Source organism: Aristolochia californica, unplaced genomic scaffold (genome assembly GCF_029961685.1).
Source record: "Aristolochia californica isolate CCGP_79_NKW_82.1479 unplaced genomic scaffold, dmAriCali1.0.hap1 SCAF_16, whole genome shotgun sequence".
Classification (NCBI taxonomy): Eukaryota; Viridiplantae; Streptophyta; class Magnoliopsida; order Piperales; family Aristolochiaceae; genus Aristolochia; species Aristolochia californica.
In genome coordinates, this window is record NW_027181837.1 from 2355348 (window position 1) to 2378872 (window position 23525).

General features: G+C 40.2%; 1 protein-coding gene across 2 annotated transcripts; it reads left to right on the forward strand.

The window, feature by feature from the left end:
- The first annotated feature begins 627 nt into the window (after positions 1-627).
- LOC137953345 (probable prolyl 4-hydroxylase 9) lies at positions 628-22699 on the forward strand. 2 transcript variants are annotated; one of them, XR_011112375.1, is made up of 9 exons: positions 628-1006; positions 1094-1213; positions 1710-1867; positions 5564-5666; positions 7237-7332; positions 21429-21494; positions 21586-21705; positions 22021-22160; positions 22531-22699. XR_011112375.1 is itself a non-coding variant. In XM_068800710.1 (8 exons), the coding sequence occupies exons 1-8, from the start codon at positions 884-886 to the stop codon at positions 22108-22110; spliced, it is 876 nt and encodes a 291-aa protein (XP_068656811.1). In that variant the 5' UTR covers positions 628-883; the 3' UTR covers positions 22111-22500. The 2 variants fall into 2 exon arrangements, 1 of the variants encoding a protein (XP_068656811.1); XM_068800710.1 differs by lacking the exon at positions 22531-22699 and having other exon boundaries at positions 22021-22500.
- Positions 22700-23525: the final 826 nt, after the last annotated feature.

Below are 23525 nucleotides of genomic sequence, written 5' to 3' on the forward strand. Positions count from 1 at the left end.
AAATTTAATTTAGAAATAATTATCTATATTTTAATATTATTACTTGTTTACAGGTATGCAATTAATAATATTTTAATTTATAAAAATAATATAATTTGAACATAGTTAATAAAAAATACATTTTTATTAAGGTTAGTGAGTCATTATAATAAATCATTACCCAACAGTTAAAAGTTTATACTTATTAAATGACTTAAAAAATTATATAATTTATAACTAATAAAATAAATAAAAATCATTCACTAAAAGTTTTATTTACATCTAAGTTGAAGTGACTAATAATGAACAATTAATTCACAGATGCTATTTATTTATATCTCAAAATGAATAACAAATAATTGCTAATGACCCTTTCATTTTAATTAATTATTGTTTAAAAAATAGAAAATTTTCAATCCCAAGTAATTAAATTGACCTGTATTAAATTTGTTTAATACTTGGAGTGAAGGATTGACAATTTGACAGTATTGAGTCCTAATTCTTAGATAATCAAAATAAAGAAAAAAGGGGATTATAGGGGAGGAGAATGATTGTTGAAACACTGAATAATTGCAGTTGATTTCTAGTAGTATTTGCTTCCTTCAGGGCATTAATTATGTGGATTTGCTCCTGCAATTTCCAGTTTGGAATGCTCTCCTTGAATTGAAAGTTCGAGAGGATGACCAAGCAGAGCAAGGGTCCCAGGTCCCGTCTTCTCCAAGAGAAAGTGTTCAATTTAAACACGCGCACCCGTTCTCTCCCATGATTCATTCTCTCCCTTGATTCATTCGTCCACTTTCGATGGTCTGTGACCCACCAGCCCTGTGAAGAAGAAGACAGAAAGTGACGCTTCAGACTTCCAAGTTTTTTCATTGAACAGGAAGAAGGAACGTTCGAGGCGAGCATGAAAGGCAACAAAGGCAAAGGCGTCTGGGGCCTCGGTGCCAAATTTTCTTTGCCGGTCGTCTTTGTTTCTTGCTTGTTTTTCTTCCTTGCGGGCTTTTTCGGATCGGAGCTCCTTTCTCTGGTCGATTTCTTCTTTCTCTTTTACATTTTTGCCGTTTCTCTAAGCCCAGTTGTTTATGATGTTGGTCAACTTCTTGTGCTGTCGCAGGATGTCTCCACCATCAGGCCTCATCCCAGGCTACTCGAAGCGGAAGTTGAAGAGATCGCGTTCCATTCGTTGCCGCATGGTGATACCGGAGACTCATTTGTCTCGTCGCCTCCTTTCCAGGTCCTGCATTGACGATCACCCAGTTGAGTTTGTGTTAAATTATTATAATCATGGCAATATCGAGAGTACATGGGACTTCTCGAAACTGGACAACTAAGTCCTTTTTCTGAGTTTGTGTAGTTTTGAGGGGTTGAAAAAGGTTTCTGGTTACCGTTCCCGAGTTATTTCAAGGAAGAAGTAAGACTTTTTTCAAGTGCATATCGGGTGAAGTTGTAGTTCCAAAGAAAATTATGAAAACTGAAAAGGCAAGCAAGTGTCGAGTACAAGCAACAATTGCTAGATAATCGAATCCTCTCGCTTTCCTGATTTGACATTCTTCTGATGAGATATTCTGTTTGATAACTTAATTTTTCCAGCTTATTGTTCAGTCATATTTCATATATGGAATAAACTTTGCGGTTATTGATAGAGCTGCACTTGGTGTGCTATAGAATATTCAATTCCTGTTATCAGTTAATGGGTAAGTAATTTTATTACCTTATGAAATTTGGAACAGGTGTTGAGCTGGAAGCCTCGTGCTCTTTATTTTCCAAAATTTGCGACAGTGGAACAATGCCAGAGCATCATAAAAACCGCAAAGGCAAACCTCAGGCCATCAACGCTAGCATTGCGCAAGGGGGAAACAGCAGAGGCCACCAAGGGAATACGAACAAGGTGAACCTCCTTCATTGTTTTGTTCACTTCTTTCCACTTTTTTTTTTTTGAAACTTGCTTCTTTCTGCCTTAATTGGTGCATTTTCTGAGTTTTGTAACAGAGAGTAATTCTACAAACTATTGCTTTTACATGGAAAATTCATATTCTTTCAATGTTCTACTGTATGAAAAGAAAATACCTAACATGGATGTTTGCCTCTTTTATTTTTTCTTTTGTAAAATTAAAATTCACTGTTGCTCACAGTTTAGTTTTTTATGTTTGATTTTATTGATATGCATTTTGGAATGATTTCTATTTTACTTCTGGTTTCAAATCGTTATTTTATCAAACTATCGGTATGGATGTAATGTTTGTTTTATAAAAACATTCTGTGCTGGTGGAAGAAAATGGTATCTGTAAACATTTTAGGGTCTTTTATCTAGTGGAGGAGGACATGGATGGTGCTTTTTGGAGAGTTGTGGCAAAAGGGGCGGGACAGGTTGGCAACAGGAGTTCTGCGGCGAAGCAAGACATCGGAAGTGAAAATCTTGTTCCAATAGCACACCAAACGAAGAATTTGGCGCAAGGGGGTGTTTGAAGAGACCAAGCAACAACGGTTGGGTAGTGAGCCGGGGAGGCATCATAGCCCATCAAGCGTTGTGGGTGGAAGCAACAGTAAAAAGACCCTTCGGCTAGGGCGTCCAGATAAGAGTATCAGGGTTGGAAGGCCTGATTTTAATCTTCTCGAGATTAGAGAGAATTCGGGAAGCATCCAAAGCCTCCTCATCAATAAGATTTATGTGAAAGTGGAGTTTCCAATCACCTGTATGGCACTAGAATTCAGCAATCAGAGCAACAAGACGGTTTGAGAGGCTTGAGAGAGCGCAGTAGGATTCCAGTAGCGACTTGCCTCCCCTTCACCAATTCTACCAAAATTTGGTGTGGAGACCATATTTGGGGAAGCATTTGACCGCATGATGGTATGATTTTGCTTAGTAATGAATATCCACTTGCAACTTACTACCTGTTAGCTTGGTTGTAAGGAGGTAAATTCTAAAGTATATTTTGATACATGACATTTATTTTGTCTTCCTTGGTAACCTTGCTACCCAAATGAGCTAAAGCATCTTGATATGATTGTGGTATAGATGTAGAGAATTAAGGAAGCATTACTAGGAGAATGATGGGTACACAAATTGGGAGATAGGATGGGATGTACAAGTTCTCTTTGCACGACAGGCTGGTTTCCTTGAGCAATCAGTCCATCATCTTCTGGAGGGTAATAAAGAAGAGTAGACGGTATGAACTTATCTCACTTGGATCATTACAATGCTTAGGCAATAGAGAGTCAGCTAGAGCACTGGTATATAGTCTTAGGATCATGAAATTCTAGGTTCATTTGTTGGTCTTACTGCTTCTGCTTTTCTACAATATAGCTTTATTGGAGGTGATAGGAGTAATACTCTTATCAAGGTCATAGGTTTGGGTGGGTTAATGTTGGGTTCAGGTCCATCTTGAAATGACTAGTCAAAATTAGGTCTCTTTCCAATTAACAAGCACGTGATCTTTCTCCAAGTCACTAGATTTCCTCCTACAAAGGTGCAATATCCTGATGTAGACCTCCTATCATTTATACTTCCAACCAAGTTAGCATCAGTGAATGCTTCAACACATACATTATCACTCTTCTTGAATAATAACCCATTTTCTGGAGTCCGTTTAAGATATCTAAAAATCCTACAAACTGCATTTAAGTGCTCCTCACGAGGGGAGTATATAAATTGACTCACAACTCTCACTGCAAAAGCAATGTTAGGTTGTGTATGGGATGAGTAAATCAATTTCCCAACTAATCGTTGATTTTGACCCTTATCAACTTCAACAACGACCTTTGCACTCAGCTTGCGATTTGCATACATGGGTGTTTCAGCTGACTTGCACCCTAGTATACTGGTTTCATTGAGAAGATCTAAGATATAGTTTCTTTGAGACACCAAGTTTCCTTCCTTAGTTTTTGCCACCTCCATGCCCAAGAAATACCTCAAAGATCCAAGATCTTTAATTTCAAATTCTTTGACCAGAAAGGTCTTTAGCTTTTCTTGTTCAACTAAATCATCACTTGTTAGGATAATGTCATCCACATACAAAATAAGTATAACAATCTTCCTGCCATTAGTGTGTTTAATGAGCATAGTGTGATTTGCTTGGCTCTAAAGGTACCCAAAGTTCTTTATAGCTTTAGTGAACCAATCAAACCATGCTCTAGGAGATTGTTTAAGTCCATAGAGTATGCCTTCAAATCTTGGAGGTAGATGCATATACACTCTCTTTCAATTTACCATTGAGGAAAGCATTCTTCACATCCAGCTGTTGTAATTGCCCTTCTATAATAGCTGCAAGAGACAACAGGATTCTGACGCTATTAATTTTCGCAACAGGAATGAAGGTCTCTTCATAATTTATTCCTTATGTCTGAGTATATCTTTTGCTGTTAGCCTTGCTTTATACCTTTCTATTGACCCATCAACTTTATATTTCACCGCGAATACCCACTTACAACCAACTGGACTTTTTCCTTTGGGAAGACGTACCAATTCCCAAGTTTGATTATTTTCTAATGCCTTCATCTCCTCAAGAACTGCCTCTTTCCACTCAGGAACAACAAGAGCTTCTTTTATAGACTTAGGAATTTCTGGTTTTGACAAGTTAGAAACAAAAGCTCTAAAGCTTGAGGACAATCTTTGATAGGACACAAAGTGAGATATAGGATGATTCGTGCACGACCTTATGCCTTCTCTATGAGCAATGGGGACATTAAGGTCTTGAAAATAAAAAAATGTGCTCGATCTTGACAGTCTATTGTGGCTGTTGTTCCACACCTTGTCAGTTAGGCCTCCTCCTATAGATACATAACTCTGCATTTTTCTCAGTTAGTATTTCTCCCCTTGCATTAGGTTTTTTTAGTTTTTGGCACAATAGACTCGTGTTTAGGAAGGTAATTTGTGATAGGAAAAATCTGTGGTTGAAGAGACAGTGGTTATTTCTGGATAAGAGGTAACCAAAGAGACAACTATTTCCCAAAACTGATTCCCCCCCCCCCTTTGAGTTGGTGAGTAGCAAAGAAAGACACATGAGCTCTTGGGTCTAGTTTACTACGGGTATGACTGTGAACATAAACAAACACAATGCAACCAAACACACCTCAGGAGGTAGATTATTGAAGAATTGTGCATGAGGGTAGGTCTCCAATAGAATGTTGAAAGGTATCTTCAAGGTGCAGCGACAAGTTTCTCTTTCCAGTCAAGCTTTTCTACTATACTCAAGGACGGCTTTATACCACACACTTGAGGACGACTTTCTACCATACAGGAAGAAATGAATAATAAAAACTGCTGGTACAAATGCTACTTTCTGAAAATATCTTCAAGCACCTATTGTGGATGTAATTTGAATGTCTCAAAGTTTCTGGATAACAAATTTGTAGCCAGGGTGATAGATATGGTTTATCAGGTCTTTTTCTTTCTTTGTGCCATTTTATGCTTTTGAGCTGTTCTTGTTCTAGTTATGTGTTTATATTGAATACAATCTACAAGCTTTTACAGTTTTAATATGTGCTACAATGTCTGAACTGATTTTTTTAGTATAGCATTACACTACATCTGGATACCATGTTGCTAAAGCTGTTCATTTTAAACATGCATATTTCCTGCCAACAGTTCAGGCACGTTTGTCAGTGCATCAGAGGATAAGACTGGAGTGTTGGAGTTAATGGAGAAAAAGATTGCAAGGGTTACAATGGTTCCAAGATCTCATGGGGAGGTATACTGACTACCGAGTATGAACTAGAGGGTTATGCTATATTTCATAATTCATTTATTATCTTTGAACCAAACTTAAAGTTTGAACTCACTTGTTTATACGTGAGTGGTTGCTTAATATGTCTGAAATTCAAGTACATTTCATGGAGAGAAGAGTTTGAATGAGAACTTTGTCATTCAGTTTTATACTGGCTAATTGATGCCGACCAAAGATATGAATATGAATATATGAAATACACAAGAGCCAAACAGAAACATGACTTGCTCGAATCTTTTTGTGCAGGAGAGACACATCTACTTCAATTTTTTTTAACTCGGTCTATTTTACTCAAGAACATATTATCCAGTTAACCAATGATTGAGCATCCGGTGTCTTCTGCTATCCTTTTGATGTTGCGTGTTTTGTGCTGATTATTCTGGTATTTTATTCTTAAGTTCTGAGTAAAGATGTATTATTCTTTGAAGTTCTGAGTAAAGTTCTGAGAGAGAGAACTTCAAAGAGAGAGAGAGAGAGAGTACATGTATAAAATTGCTTACCTTTTTTCTTGGGTAACTTTCCTTGCTGGAAAGCAAGAAACACTGTCACTGTCTCTAATAAATATGGTGACTGTTGATTCACAAGAAACACAGCATAAGTGTATTTTGGACTTCCTACGTCGGCCTCAAATGGGTTGACTACTCAGATTTCTATTAAAAAATAAACTCAGATTTAAATAGATGGAAGTAATAGAAGCCTATCCCAAGGACTTGGGAAAGATGTCTGCTATCTGAGTTGCAGAGGCCACATGCTGTGATATAGTGTCCTTGTTCTAAAATTCTTTGCTTGTCAAGTGATAGTCATTACATCAAACGAACTGTGCATAGCTTTGTATCTCTACATTTGACTGGACAATCACATTTTGCTTTTCGTGCTATTTGCTGTTTATTTCCATCTTTATAACACCAATTTTCCTCACAATAAAACAGAAAAGGTGTTTACTGGAAGATGATAATAATGATTGTCAGAATTGAAAAGAAGTACTTATCGGCACTCTGGTTCTTTTCGGCCACTTCCTTTAAATGTAGTTTTTATGAGTCTTGAAAAGAGTGAATAAATCTCTGAAGTTCTCAATTTGTTTTTTCATTTGTAAAAGCTTTTACTATCATCTGCAAACTGTAATAAGGTGTTTTAAAGTGTAAGCTATTAATGCTTTACTCACTTATGCCATTAAGCTGCCACAGATCTAGGATTCCTGCATCATAATAAACAGCAAGAGGACAGAGGTTCTCTCAAGCCCTTGAGCTTTTGGAGAAGTGTTCTTTAGGGGAAGGGAAAATGTTGGCAGCATCCTTTTTGATTTACCTCTTTTCTTTAGATAACTAAAACTGTTAGTAGCTAATGTGTTTGCTTTCATATACTAATTCTATAATGGATAATGACAATATTCTCATGTTTCATGCTGTTCACCTTTTTCTTCCATTTCCCTCTTAATTTCCTGATGCTTATGTTTTTGTTTTTTTGCTGTCGGTTATTTTGTCAGCCAAAAATGGTTTATTTAGTATATAATATTTTGTTGTATGCCATGTTGCAGGCATTCAATGTTCTGCGGTATGAAGTTGGTCAGAGGTACAACTCTCATTATGATGCATTCAATCCTGCTGAATATGGCCCACAGAAGAGCCAGCGGGTATGTCCTAGCAGCAAAATCAGCTTTTTATTTGTTCCAAATTGCAGTTCTCTAATTTACTTCCAAGTATAAATCTGTTCCTCTTTTTTCCTTTTTCCTTTTCCCTTTTTCCTTTTAATTTCAGCAAAGGAAGATAGAAAACAATTGTCCCTCTCCCCTTTTGATGTATAATATTGCTTACTATCTTAATTAAATCACACAACATTTAAAGAAAAATAAAGATAGAACAATAGCTTCCTAAAAAAAAGTAGGACAAACTTCAACTGCCCCATGGAGGGAAAGTAACCCCCAATAAGACAGATTTTTTTGAGTCAAAACTTTACCGAGTGATCTTCACTTTGAGCTTATGTAGACACTGGACCTTACTGGCAGCATGTGCATGAGATTCACATACAACCTCAAGTCACTCAAAGCTAAAATGAGAGAATGGTTCAGGAATGAGTTTGGGAAATTCTCTTAGCAAATAAAATGAAACCGGCCTTTTTAAAAAAATTACATATGGTTGTTGAATTTTTGTTGAAAAATGCACAGTGAAGGGTATTACTAGGGGTGGCTTTGAACCGAGCCAGCTCGCGAGCGGCTCGAGCTTGGCTTGGTTCCGGCTCGGTATACCTGGATCTCGAGCCGAGTTCGAGATCCGGTATCGGCTCGTTTAAATTAACGTGTCGAGCTCGATCGAGTCAAGGTTCGGCTCGAAAGCTCGCGAGTTGGCTCGTTAATTTAATGAGGGGCGCGGGATCGGGGGATTTGGGGGAGTCTGGACCAAGAGCTGGAGTGCCGAGCGGAGCGAGGGGGGAAAATTCTTCCTCCCCTCGTCACCGCTGAGCCTTCCCGTTCGCCAACGACAACTACGCGCTGTTGTAGAGAGGGAGAATCTGCTGTTAAGCTAAGATGGTTTACCACGACGATTCCAAAAGTCTGTTCGGGATGACCGACGGGGACAAAAGGGTGCAGCTCCCGAACACCACTTGGATTTCTCTGGCGCCCGAGAAGGCCAACACTCCAACGTCATCCCCAGTTGAGGAGGGGGAGAGCCAGATGAAGAAGATTTTGCGGATGGCCAGGAAAGTGGCGTTCATCGCGGTGGCCGGCGTTGGCCTAATAGCTTTGGGCGCGTTGCTGATAATGGGAGCATCTGCTGAGGAGAAGGATGAGGAGAAAATGATGAAGAGACCTGGTGAAATGGGTCATATATCCAGAAGGGAATTCGAAAATGACCCTCGTGGTTATTTCCGTGACCATCGCGAGAGGATGAAAGTTGCCTGTTCTTTGGGTTGAACACTCTTGTGTAACTCCTCTTGTCCCAGTTGAGCTTATCCTTTTGTGTGTTTTCTTAATTAAGTTGCTTACTATGCAACAAAGATGGTTGAATAGTTAACACTTTTTTGTGAATCTCACATCTCTTTTTCCCCAGGTCATATAACCAAATCGATTCTGCTTCATCTATAATACTTTTAGCATGAGGCAATTTTCATAGCAATTTTGTGTTTGACATTTTATTTGATTAAAAATTTATCTATAAGTATAGTAATATATTATATTAGTTATTAATTTTATTTATTTCCCTAGAAGAGGCACTAAGAGGTCCATTTAACTTTCCTAAGAAAATTTTAAAATATTTCTTGTAATTTTCTAGTAAGTCACTAATAGTAATAGGATTTTATTTAAAAGTTTTTTTTTGGAAATATGTATCCTAGGAAAAATATTTCTAGTTTTTCCTAGAATATAGATTTTCAACCAGGGGCACTAAGGAGACCATAGTAAATTTATGTGCTAGATTCAAAAATTACAAAATAAGCCAGACAACATTTGGGGTAAAAAAAAATAATATTAGTGCGTTCTAATCCATTATCGAGATTCAATCCCGAACCTCCCCTATCATTCTTTTTATAAAATGTATGCATAATTTATATAATTTATTTGACATATATTTTATGTAGAGTATTAAATGCATGTTAAGCTCGAACTCGAGCTTGAACTCGGTTAAAATTATTAGGCTCGAGCTCGATTACAATTTTAGGCTCGAGGCTAGGGTTTGCTCGAGCTCGAGTTTGTAATATTTAAATCAAGCTCGGCTCGAACATAGGAAGGTTCGGGCTCAGCTCAATTCGATACCACGCTTATGCCCAATTTTAAGTAGAGGTCATACCCAATTTTATGTAGAGTTCATGCCCAATTTTATGTAAAATGTAAGCCCAATTTTATGTGCAATTTATTTAACATGTATTTTTTGAAAAGTTTTAAATGTATGTTGGAGCTCAAACTCGAGACATGTATTTTTTGAAAAGTTTTAAATGAATGTTGGAGCTCGAGCTCGGCTCTAACTCGGTTAAAATTATTGGGTTTGAGCTCGATAACAATTTTAGGCTCGAGGCTGGGCACGACTCGAGCTCGAGTTTGAGTTCGAAATATTTAAATCAAGCTCGGCTCGAACATAGGCAGGTTTGTGCTCGGCTCGGCTCGATGCCACCCCTAGGTATTACTACAGTTAACCTTATCGGTAGTTTAGGTATTTTGCTTTTGTGGCTTCATTCTTCTTTGAACACTTAATTATGCCTTTAGATACAGATTTTTGTACTCAGAAAAGAGCTAAATATGTAACTAAGGAGAGAGGGGCTCTCTGTAATTTGCACTCAAGTAACTTAAAGTGAATATTAGAGTGGCTTAGGTGGATTGGGAGTTTGGCTCAATTACCTCATGCAGGGGTTTCTAGCGCAAGGTCTTGGCTTCAAGTCTTATTGGGAGGGATGGAGTGTAATGTCAAGTGTAAATAATTGATGCAGTATATTATAATGTCGAAGATCTAAATGAAGAATATCAAAGGACAAGAGGTCACCCCATAATTACCCATGTTTATGAAAGAAGAAGAAAGAAAGAGACTCAATTTAAAGAAGCCTAAGGTCCAAGAATACAAAATCCTAAATTAGAAAATCTTTTAAGTTGCAGTTTCCTATTTTAACTTTAGTCAGGGAAAGTATGAGGCAGGGAAGGTATCTGTAGTGCAACCAAGCACACTAAAGAATTGTTGTAGCATCAAAGTGAATGTTGATACCATATAATGAGGATTTTGACCAATTGGTGCAGTGACCAGAGATAATTTCATCTACTGTTAAAAGGGCCTTGATGCACGTCATGTGGTTAATATTCCCACCACAAAAGTAAATGGTGTCATCTACGAATTGGATTAAAGGATCTCTCCTAGCAAAAAGTCATGGGAGGTGGCAGAGAAATCCAACCCCTTTCTCTAGCAATGTGGAACATGGATGTGAGGGCTTTACCTACTATATTAAAGAGGAGAGGTGAAAGTTGGACCTCCTTGTTGGACTCACTTCTTCAAAAATTTTCCTCAGCCAGTAGATTCTTTGTTGGAAACGGTAGATCCTTTAAATTTTGGGATGATTGGTGGGCAGGGCAGGAACCTTTGCGGATCTCCTTCAGGAATCTATTCCTCCTCTCTTTTCAAAGGGAGATATCAGTAGCTGATGCTTTTGAGGGGGGTGGTCTAAGCCTACCTCCCTAAAGGGGTCTCTCCGACACTGAGGCTTTGGATGCAAGCCGCTTAATGGATTCTTTAAATTCTATCAGAATTAGACCCTTCGATGCTGACAAGCTCATTTGCTGGCTTGACAAAAGCGGCACCTTCTCAATTTCATCTGCATACAGATACATTAATGGCTGGGATTTGACTCAAAGGGAGCATGAAATATACTTTGTATGGCGTCTTTGTGCACTGCCAAAGATAAAATTCTTCATGTGGAGGGCTTGTCAAAGTAAGATTCTCACGGCAGACATGCTTAGAAGAAGGGGCCACCCATCTATCTACCCCCTCTGTCCTTTTTGCAATACAGAGGTTGAAACCACCACTCATATTCTGCTAGTGTTCCTTCTTGTGGAAAGTGTGGACCTCAGTCCTCTACAAGTTGGGGTTGCAATTTTGTATATCAGCCGATCTGATCTCCTTCAACAAGTCGCTCATTGGCTATCCCCTTTCTGGTCTCGATAAAGAGTTGATCTCCGCCTGTGCCTGTTTCGTTTCGTGGAGGTTTTGGAATGAACGTAACCGTAGACGTTTAGATACTAGAAGTGAATCAGCGGTAAGAGTAGCGGACAGGGTGCCGGGCCAAATTTCCACTGGCTTCTGACTAAGAAGTCTTTTTCCTCCTTCAAGGATGCCGCTATCTGTAAAAACTGGAGCAATTTGGCAAAGTTGCACATTGAGACCAAGGTACTAGTCATGCAGGAGTGGACTCCCCCGGAAGCTGGTTACTTAAAGTTGAATTTTGATGGCTCTTCTCTCGTCAACCTTGGGAACGCTGGTTTTGGGGGAGTTATTTCGGATCCATCTGGAAATCTGTGTTTCTCTTATGTCGGCCCTTTAGGCATTTCCGATTCAACGTCGGCTGAGCTCTATGGCCTTCTCAATGGGCTTCGCGTTTTTAGAGACAATTGCAGTGGTCCCTTCACATTGAAGGGGACTCGAAGGTGGTCATTGATTGGTGCGAGTGTGCTTCCCCTCTGCCGTGGCGCCATTGGGACATCTTTGGGGAGATTTTAGAAATTACCTCACCACTCTCTTGTATTTGGTTTCACATTCCGAGATCTGCAAATTTGGCAGCAGATGTGCTTGCCAAGCAGGGAGCGACCTTGAAATCTCTTGTTGTTAGGGATTTGCTCCCTCTTCCTTTGTAAAATTTTTCTTGTTAATATAAATACATCTTTTCCTTAAAACCCACGCCTGATAGAAATGACCAGTTGACGGTTTCATGTCCAACCTTCCGTAAGTCTCCATATCTCCCTCGAGCCTCGCACAACACCACCCCCATAAACCTTGCCATTGAATCCAATCCAAAAAAATCTTCCACTTTTCCCACACCTGACACAAAGTTCTCTTTGATGGCTTCCACCTGTCAAAAATCAGGATGGGAAATCTACCAGTACATGGCTACTCAGAAAAGTACACCTCCCATCCAAGAATCTTTCACCCGGACTGACACCTGTCAATCTGACAACTCCCCCAAATCAGATACTGTCTGGGGCCCCGTTTCTTCTCTTCCCAATACCCCCCCGCATATCAATATCACCCCCAGTTCCCCCATCCCATTACAAATCTTCAACCCAAACCCCAACATGGAAGTGTCAAGTTCCAAAACAAAAACTCCCTCCACCACCTCCTCCAAAATAGCCAACCCCGAAACAGAAAAAAGATCTTTAGTCACCCCTTTCACTTTTACCTACTCCAGAAAAAAGAAAGAGGCAAAGCAAAAGTTACCTCCCCCCAGAAAATCAATACACTCCCATTGCCACCAACAAACTTTATGTATGCTTACTACCCGGGTACCCAGTCGCAATGTTAAGCACCTAACCAATACTACACAAAAGACCGACCTGGTAGGTAGCAGAAAGCCAAGTACTTAACCTAGGACCATAACATCACACACATCACACACCCCTTGGAGAAACAACTTTCCCTCAAGCTCTTACGAGCTGACGCTCAACAAGCTCCTTTGTTACGAGCCGACGTCCACGACGGCCCACTCTAGCGACACCGCTAGGTCGCCCCCTCCGGGATTTGAACTCGCAACGTAAGTAGTAACTCTGATACCAAATGTTAAACACCTAACCAATACTACCCAAAAGACCGGCCTGGTAGGTAGCGGAAAGCCAAGTACTTAACCCAGGACCATAACACGCAGCCTCTGCTCCAGCCCCAACCTGAGTATGCCACCCCACACCCAACAACAGACTTTCTGTCTCCTCACTTCCCGTGTACCCAGTCGCTGCCCCAGTCCCAGCACCAGCTCCAACCGGAGGATGATCTCCTTCTATTTCTGGAAGAACAAGAAGTAGATCTTCCACCGGAAGAATACGACGAACTAGCCGAACTTGCGTGGATCTTCAGCTCTTACTACCACGAGGCTTCTCGCCAACGGGAGAAGGATCTCAACCTACCAATTTCTAAATGATCATCATGTCATGGAATGTTAGAGGAATTGGTTCACACTCTAAGTGCGCCATCATCAAAGCAGCCCTTTTGGAATGTAAGCCAAAAATTGTAGTTCTTGTTAAAACAAAACTGTAAACTTTTGATTACTCTATTGCTCACGAGTTATGGTATGGTTTGGACCCTGCGTGGGCAACGGTTGATGCTATTGGGCACTCGGGTGACATCCTTGTCATTTGGGACCCAAAAGTGGTGGACGCTATTCTCTGCCAGTTGGGTCAATACTCCATTGGCATTCGCTTCCACGATTATTTTTTGGGCACATCGTGGGCATTAGCTGGTGTGTATGGTCCGACTAGGCCTACTAATCGAGCCTCTTTCTTGGAAGAATTATTTCAGCTAGTCCATTTATGGGATCTGCCTTGGCTTCTAGCTGGTGATTTTAATTCCATTTTACTCTACTCTGAAAAAAGCCCTCCCGCGCCCAGAACTACTTCTGCCATGAGAGCCTTTTCTGACCTCATTTGTAGTCTCGAACTTTTAGAAATCTTTCTGTCCGGGAAAAAATACACTTGGTCAAATGGCCAATCCCCTCCAACCCTTTCAAAGTTGGACCGTTTTTTTGTTAACAATGATTGGCTCAATCTTTTTCCAAATGCATTTGGCCAAGTCCTCAACAAAGTCGGTTTTGATCATTGGCCTATTCAAATTAACACCCTCCCCCCTGCCTGGGGGCGCTCTCCCTTCCACTTTGAAAATTCTTGGACCCTGTTGGAAGTTTTCAACTCTTCCATTCCGGTCTGGTGGCAAGAACTGGATCATCACCCTAACCCTGGTTGGAATATCGCCTTTAAATTGAAAGCTCTGAAGTCGAAGATTCGTTTGTGGTCTGTTTCACACCATGTTGCTGCTGCTTGTCGGAAGGATTTAGTTCGTCGTCGCATCTCGGAGCTCGACCTACTCGAAGAGCAAAGGTCCATTTCTCCCTTTGATTTAACTCTTAGACATCAATTAAATTCTGAGCTTTCTAATCTGCTTCGCTACGAAACTGTTTGTTGGAAACAACGTGCAAGATTTCCCTGGATGGCCGAGGGGGATGGAAATACGAAGTTTTTCCATGCTATTGCCTCAACCAAAAGGAGGGTTAACCATATCACTTCCCTCTGTCCCGGAGACCAAGTGATTACGGATAGCCCCTCTATCTCTAATATCTTTGTGAAGTTTTTCTCAGAATTGTGTTCCGAAGAACGCTTTAATTGGCCAAAGTTGCCCCAACTCGATTACCTGAGAATCTCTTCGTCTGAGGCAACAAACTTGGAAAAACTCTTTAGCACAGAAGAAATAGATTTGGCAGCAATAGGGCTTCCGAATGATAAAGCGCCTGGACCGGATGGTTTTAATGGTGAGTTTTATCATAAATATTGGGATACCATTAAATCGGATGTTTATGCGTTTGTCCAGAATTTCCACCAAGTCGGCATCATCCATGAGGCAGTAGGAGCTTCCTTTATTGCCCTGATCCCAAAAAAATCTCCTGCCAATCTTCCACAAGATTTTAGACCCATCAGTCTCACCACAAGTTACTATAAAATCATAGCCCGTTTGCTTGCTAATCGTCTTCGGACCCACCTCTCCAAAATTATAAGCCCCTCCCAAAGTTCTTTTATTCGGGATCGAAATATCTTGGATGCTGCCATGGCTGCCCATGAACTCCTAGACACTTTCAAAAAATCGAATAGGCCAAGATTCGCCTGAAAATTGATTTTGAAAAGGCCTTTGACCTAGCAAATTGGAAGCTAATTGATTACCTTCTGGATAGAATGGGTTTTGGGACTCGGTGGAAATTTTGGATGAGAAGTAGTATCTCTTCCCCACATTTTTCTGTCCTAGTAAATGGGAAGCCTTGCGGCTATTTCAAAGCTACGAGAGGAATTAGACAAGGTGCCCACTGTCCCCATTTCTCTTCACTCTCTTGGGGGAACATCTTGCTTCTATGGTCCGATTTGCCAAAAGAACTGGTTGGCTTAATCCTATCTCAAATGACTTTGCCTAGGATATTCCGTTATTGCAATATGCTGATGACACTATTTTTTTCGGAGAAGGTACCTTGAGTCAAATCTCCCACTTGAAAGCTCTACTAAACCTCTTTGAGTTGTCTTCTGGACAAAAGGTAAGTTTGGCTAAATCATCAATTTTGGGTTTCAATATATATATTTTTTTGAAAAGATGCTGATTTTTATTAAGACAAAAGCTCAAAAGAGCAAATTACAAAGGAGGGAATCCTTCCCATACAATGAGAGATTGCTGGGAAGTTCCGAATTTTGCCAATTTATCAGCCAAAGAGTTGGCTGATCTAGGAATGAGATTCCAATTCTATTGCGTAGAAGATACAATGTCAGCTATACTATTAGTGATGGGCTAGTGGCGCCAAGGGGGAAGGCTGTCTTTGAAACACCAACTAATAACCGTCTTTGAGTCGCCTTCAATGATTAACTTGCCATGGAGATGATCCCTGAAGATTTGGAGGCCGAACAACAAAGCACTAACTTCAGCAGTATTAGAATCGGCAATGCCCACCGGACCAGCATAAGAAAGAATGGGGTCTCCATTGTGCCATCTGAATACACCACCTGCTCCTACTGGACCAGGACATCCAATAGCACTACCATCAAAATTCAGTTTTATGCAGTCACAAGGGGGAGGATCCCAGATAGTCATTCTAGGAGCTCTGCTTGGGCCAGACATGTGAGCGATCAAATTCCAATTTTCCCAAAGGGAAACCCTCGATAGAGTGGCAAAATCCTTCTTTGTATAAAGCTAGCTCGAGATGTTTTGGGTTTCAATATTGATCCTTCGGTTCTAAATTCCATGGCTAACTACTTGGGTTGTAAAGTTGCCTCATCTCCGGGCACGTATTTGGGACTTCCTCTTTCTCCTGTCTTACCCTCAAAATCTGCTTGGCACCCAGTCATTGAGCGGCTTGAAGGTAGACTTGCTTCCTGGAGAGGGAAGTTCTTGTCCAAAGCTGGTAAACTTACTCTGATTAAGTCTTGTTTACACGGTATCCCATCTTATTTTCTATCCTTGTACCGATGCCCTGTCTCTGTCAGAAAGAGAATAGAATTTTTAAAAAGAAGATTTTTATGGGGTGGGCAAAATGGTGAAAGAAAATAGCTTAGTGAAATGAGTTGATGTTTGTAAACCTTTTGCTGAGGGTGGCCTTGGGATTCGCGACACTGCAGCAACAAACTCGGCTTTGCTTATGAAATGGATTTGGAAATTCAATATGTTTCCGTCTCTGATTTGGCGAAATATAGTGGCGGGTAAAGTAGACAAGTTCTCTGGATGGTGGACTGAAGGAGGAAGGTATAACAGATTATCTCCTGTCTAGAAAAAAATTGCTAATTTGCTGCTTGTTTTCAAAAACACGGTCAAGTGTTACATTGGATCTGGCAGTAGGACCAGTTTTTGGACAGATTGGTGGATAGGCCCGGCTAGTTTAAATTCTAGCTACGGTCAAATTTTCTCTCTTGCCAGAAACAAGGAGGCTAATATTTTAGTAGTCGGGCAAAATTCTTTGTAAGTGTGGGTCCTTGGTCCCACACTTACATTCTTGTGAGTGGAACTTAAACCTCCGAAGAGCGTTGACAGAAGCAAAAACTCTTGAAGCCGCCGAACTCATCACGAGACTATCTTCGTTTTGTATCAGAAATGCTCCAGACATCCTCATATGGGTTCCATGTCCCAAAGGTATGTTCTCTACTTCAACTGCCTTCAAAGCTCTTCTCTCTCCCCCCTTGCCCAATCCTGTCACCCATCAGCTATTGCATGGTCCGTACACGTACCTCCAAGAGCAAAATTCTTTATCTGGACAACATGCCAAAACAAAATCTTGACCTCTGATTCGCTAATGCGCCGAGGAACGCATGTTTTGGATCCTCTGTGCCCGTTTTGCCTGTCCTTCACTGAAACTGCGGACTATATATTACTGCATTGTAAATATGCTCACTCGGTATGGACTAAACTCATCAGCAAAATTGGCTTGCAATACTGCTCCTCCCAAAATCTCATAAATACAATTCATATGATTACAAAGGTTAATCTCCCTAAACTTGGAAAGCTATTAATCTCCTGTTGCGTTGGTCACATCATCTGGGCCCTTTGGAAAGAGCGGAACGACAGAAGGTTTAATAGAAAATCTCTTTCCAAAAATATTCTTAGCAACCGAATTGTTGGGCAAGTTACTTCCTAGATTCTTATGAGAAAAAAAATTTAAAAATCTCGAAGGAATCAACATTCGAGAAAATTGGGATCTTATTGCAAAAATGTCTCACCTCCCCCACCCTCCGATTATGGAAACTTGGTCTCTTCCCCCGGTTGGTTATTTCAAACTGAATTTTGATGGAAGCGCGTTGGGTTGTCCGGGGCCTGCTGGATATGCAAGGGTTATTCATGACGATAAAGGAAATCTTCTTTTCTCTTTTTTCTGGGCCAATCGGGATATCAGATTCAACTACAGTCGAGCTGTGTGGTTTGTTTAATGGCCTAAAACTGTTTCATCAGAGGATGGTAGGGCCTTTATATGTCGAAGGTGATTCTCAAGTTGTCATCAATTGGTGTAAGAAGACATGCAAACCTCCTTGGCGCCACTGGGATCTTTTTGATGATATATGTACCTTAATTTCGCAACTACAATGTATGTGGAATCATATTCCTAGATCTGCTAATCACTAAGCGGATAGTCAAGCTAAACTAGGTGTTTTTATCCAACATCTTGTTGTGAAGGAAGGTCCTGTTTAGCAAGGTTTGTATTCTTTCTCTCAGTAATATATTCACACCTCTTCTAAAAAAAATATATATAAATACATCTTTATAAAAAAAAAAAAGTTGGACCTCCTTGTTGGAGGCCTTTGGAGCTCTTGAAGTGGTCGTGAGTGGATCATTTATGATCAAGGAGTGTGGCTGAGGAGAGTCAGCTCCTTATCCACATCTTGCCCCTGTCACAAAAACTCATTTTGCGGTTGACGGCTGGAATACATACCAAAGATTGCACCGGTCCTTTAATCAAATTCTCAGATAGCTAAGGGCTGGAATACATACCAAAGCTTGAAGAACTGGGACCTTCTAGATAGCTTATCACCCTATCAAGCCAACAAGACAGAAATCTCATCTTGTCGAAGGGAGATCTAGCTAGACCAAATGCTCCGATGGAATTATTGCCTCGAATCTCACGACTTGTTACCATCACCGAACCGATTTGGATCTGAATCTCCGATATCCTACTCGACATTTAGTGCACTAAAGTCATTCACTGCATCACCGAGGGTTTCGGTCGAATCATCACCTCCAATGCAAGGACACTAGAAGATCCAAGATCCGATTGTTGTCCTGTTTTGATCCAACTAACGAACCCTGACTTTCAGGAGTCCTAGATCTTGCTCAAATATCTAGGCTCCAGTTAGTGCGTCCTTGTCCAAGTGGGCAACCAATTGTCGATATGCTCTAAAGGGGAGAAGAAGTGGAAAGAAGTAAAAAAGGAAAGAATAGACAATGTAAAAATAGGAAGGAAAAATAAAAAAAAAAGGAAAAAAATGTGAAAAGAAAAAAGAAAGCTGTGCCCTTTTGGCCTTTTTGGCAGGTTGCCTCTTGCTGGAACAAAGATATGCACCAAATCTCAAGCTATAATGCAATCCATCCTTAGAAAGCCACCAATCTAACACACTTACGCTAGAGGGAAGTCCAAATCCACTTTGAAACCCCCCATTCCTACTACGGCCCAGTTTTGCACCAACCCGATCTGACAAGCCCATCCTGATGAGCACTCAAACTCTTCCCCTCCCCACCAAACTCCACTGAATACTTGTATCCCTAGTCGAGTTGATTCTGATGAAATTACTTGAACAAACTCTCCAAAGTCCACTACCAGCCCCAACAATCATGTGCTAGCTGAACGAATCACCAATCCAAGACACCTTTCAGCAATTGAACTACTCTCCAAAGCATCATCTTCGGCCTTTCACCTCCCATTCTTACCCCAGCCAAATCAAACATCCCTGCTTGGTCCCCATCCTGCCATCCTACCATCCCATCGCCAATTAACTCGGACTTTTCCGTATCTCAAAACACCAATCCATCCCTGCTAGGGCCTTGCAATAACAGACTATCAAAACACAATTCAGCAAAAAATTCAGTACTACCTTCAAGAGTTTGGTGCTATGTTATAATACCCAGACCGCACAAATTCAACCAGACCCAATCCCTTGTCCAGGTTAGGGTCTATAAGACCTTGGAAAAGAGGAAAGCCAGTTAAATCGGTCGGGTTCACGGGTTAAACCGACAACCCAAGTGAGCTGCCTGGCCACTCGGGTCGAATCGAGTGCGTGAAAAATTGTGAGAGGAGGAGGGCCCTCCTACATTTTTCTTGTAAAAAAAAAAAAACTGCTGATATCATAATGATGTCAACATCAGTTCAATCGGTGGCCAAACCTGGTTGAACTGGGTAGGAATCACCTCATCGAGATAGTTCTTATAACATTAGTTTGGTGCACAACAAGATTTGGCTTAGGGGGTCCAAGGATCCTTCCCCCTGATGATTTCATTTTTTCTATCCTTTCTTCATAAAGATACTCTCTTGGAACGTTAGAGGACTTGGGCACACGAAGCGAGCTGTAATTAGAAGTACAATATGTGAAGCCAAACTATCAATGATCCTTCTGCAAGAAACTAAGCTTCATTCAGTCAGTCCTCCCATCCTTTGAGATATTTGTTGCTAAAAAAGCTAAGCTTCTATTATGACTTGGTAGAAGCAGCATGAGCCTTGGGGGGCTGCTCTTTGCATGGAAGAAATCTATTCTGAAGATGCTTGAAATTGGTGGTCAATGTATGTCCAAGAGATTGCTGGCCAATGTATGTGCAAGAGATGCTCTCGATGGTTGCTACAATGTGCCCCCACTCCCAGCCTTCATCTGTCATGCGGCGTAGGTAGATTTGGGCATTGTACATTTCTCTTTTTCTACCAGTCTGCAGACAGCAAGGCCATAGTGGGTGGCAATTCCGAGCCAGAAGCATATTTTTCTGTTCAGCAAATCCCTCTCCCTGCTAACTGGTGTACCCTCTGCCATAATCTGTTTCATCTGAGTTAAGAAGCTTGCTAATACTGTGAAAGGAATAGTGATGAAGCTCCACTTATTTTTGCTGGTTTCTGTGACTCTCAGTGCATATTACCCTCCACTCGTGTTGATGTCCAAGAAGAAGGAAGTTTCTCCTGTTTGGAAGATCTTTGGAGCCTACTGAGATTTCCAGTTGGGGTTACGATCGACGCCCTTGGGCTCAAGCGTGTGTTTGCCCAGTTTTTCCTCAGCCTGTTGATCTAAGATCATCTTCGACCATTCTGCTCCTTCTCTGCTGCTGGTTTCTGTCCATGAATCCATCCTTGTCTGCCTTGTTGCGTCGCTCCTCCGGTAGGTAGTCCACTCGAACCATCCTCCTTGCTCCAATCCTCAGAAGTGCAAATCCATCAGTCGCAAGCAGACACTAGCCTCCACTGCATGTGAGTAGAAATAGGAACACTCACAGTTGACTGATAAACATAGAGGGGTTAAAAAGGATCCTTAAGATCAGCATGGCAGCTCCATTGTCTTTTTCTCAGAACTCCTTGCTGTCTGTCTTTATTTCCTTACACCAAGCATTGAGCTATAGGATAAGAGCATTCCTTTAGCACTGGCTGCAGTATTCGGGCTGTGCATTTATTTACTTGTCTATTTTTTTAATACTACTGTGCATTTGATTTATTGCTTGAAATTAAAAGTAGAAAGTATTTAAGAACTCGTAGGTGTCCTCCATCTCGGCTGATGCTAGGTACCTAATTTGATTGCTTATTAAATTATTTAGCATTGCACAAATGGAAGAGACATTTTCAGTGATGGATACAGATTTATAAATCACTAGAAAAAGGCATTATAGGATAGTGGAGCAAATTCTGTGCCATTTGGTTTCTCATCAATGATATTCGTTTGAGTATGCTTGTTGATTCTTGTAAAAATTGTAGATTGTGTAGCTGATTAGGAAGACAATTTTAGCTTCAATAGGATTACATCGATATTATGTTACTTGGGTTTTAGTTGTCATATTTCACTGTTTTTAAATTTCTATGCAGATTGCTTCCTTCTTGCTTTATCTGTCTGATGTTGAGGAAGGAGGGGAAACGATGTTTCCTTTTGAGGTAAGCTAAAATCAGAGAGAGAAGCAATTTATGTTCTTCTTTAATGCATCTGGGATCAGGATAAGGATAATTCTAATGCAATGATGGACAGAATGACCTGAATATGGATGGCAGCTATGATTACAAGGAATGTATTGGTTTAAAAGTGAGACCACGTCAAGGCGATGGTCTTCTATTCTATTCCGTGTTCCCAAATGGTACAATTGATCAGGTACTCCTATCTTATTTTTAAGTAAAAAGGAAAATATTAGTGTGCTCTTTAAAGGTTTTTCTTCCAATTGCTAATTGAGGTGATCAACGTCTACCTAATCAATAGAACGGTGGATATTCATCTTCAAATATATGAACCCTTGTTTGTGTTTTGATCAAGGGCCTCCTGTATGTCCTAGCAAAAGTTTGAATCTTTAGGAATGATTACTGAACCATTTACTTTCACCAGTGTGTTGATTTCTGTGTATAAGATTTTTTTTTTAATATCTCTTATAATTTTCTATAAATTCTTACTCATTAGTTACTCATGAATCAGACATCACTTCATGGAAGCTGCCCAGTGATTAAAGGAGAAAAGTGGGTGGCAACCAAGTGGATTCGAGATGAAGCAAAGGACATTCACTAGGCTTTTTAGCTGATTCCTGTATTCCTCAAATAGATTTGAAGAATATAGAGGTAAAATTTGTCAACTCAAGGCATGTTTGCTCCGAGAGGACAGAGTGGCATGAAAAATATGTTTTGGGAGTACAAAAACTAGGAACAGAAAACACAAGAAATTGCGTAACAAGAAGATAAGAGAAGATGGTTGTATACAGAGATGGCTGAAAATGCACTTTGGCTCACAATGTAAGAACAATTTGCAGGCAATTGGATATTATTTTCATCCTGCTTTGTGCATGATGTATATAAATGATGACTGGTATGGAGAAAAATATCCTAGTCATACTCATACTCCTTGCAGTAGTACTTTGAAAAGCAGTTTTAAGAGCAGCTCTGCTAAATTCCTAATTCAAGCAGTGGGTATTTTCTCATTTTTGATTGCTAGGAATTGTACCATTGGAAGCAGTGGGGAATCTTCTGATAAAATAAGGGGCCTTGGCATAACCATTTTTGGATTGCTAAAACTCAAACCAGGGGAACTTGGATGTTGTGGCTGCTCTTGGTACAAGTCTCTTTCAATCAAGGAGTACTTCAAAAGAGTGTATTTGATTATTTCTTTGGTGATGTTATAAAAATTATAAAATAATTTTTTTTAAAGAGGAGTTTCTTTTAGAAAAAAAAAATACATATTTATTTAAAAATAACCTTATGATATTATAATATGTAAAACATATTCATATAAATGATTATTGTAGTAGAAGAACTCACTTTTTCACAATTGTTGTAGTTGAATAACATTACCTCTCCTAAAGAGGCTTATGGAGAAGAATTTTCATGAAGAAGGCTTTTTTATGAACAAGGAGGCCAAATGCAAAGAACTTAGCCATTCAAATACCCTTTGCATATCTCTTAGTTGCAATTGATGTTTTTTTTCCATCCGAATGATAGGTTACATGCCCTAACATATAGTTGTTCTAAATAAAATTTACTAAAGAGCATTACTGATCAGACCCAGATAGGAGTGGTTGGAAGAACTCGACCTCGTCTTTCATTGATAGATCACGAAAATGATCCAGACAGGATTTTGGCTTCCCCTCCCTCTCTTGACCTCTCTATTTATAACAAAAACATGGGGAAGAGAGGAGGCTATGCCCTGGCCTCTCCCTTCTTTTCACCAATAGGAGAGACCTCCCCTATAGGTGTAGTTGAGCTGCAATCTATAAGTGTTAAGTTGGGTTAAAGGCCTATCCTAAAGTAACTAGGCAACTTAGAAAACCTCGTTCGTTCTTAACTAATAAACTTAAAATCTTTGTACTCACTAATCCATGTAAGACTATTCTTTGATACTCTCTCTCACGTGTAGGCCTTCTTTTATAGCTCTACTTGTGAATAATTTGGGTAAAGACCCCACATGTGAGTACTTAACTCATATGGGCCTCC

Excerpts from the sequence above, each read along its gene's own strand:
- LOC137953345 (XM_068800710.1), top strand. The coding sequence starts at position 884 with ATGAAAGGCAACAAAGGCAAAGGCGTCTGGGGCCTCGGTGCCAAATTT. Across the intron at positions 1,007-1,093 it reads GATCGGAGCTCCTTTCTCTG|GATGTCTCCACCATCAGGCC; the intron begins GTCGATTTCTTC and ends GTGCTGTCGCAG. Across the intron at positions 1,868-5,563 it reads ACCAAGGGAATACGAACAAG|TTCAGGCACGTTTGTCAGTG; the intron begins GTGAACCTCCTT and ends TCCTGCCAACAG.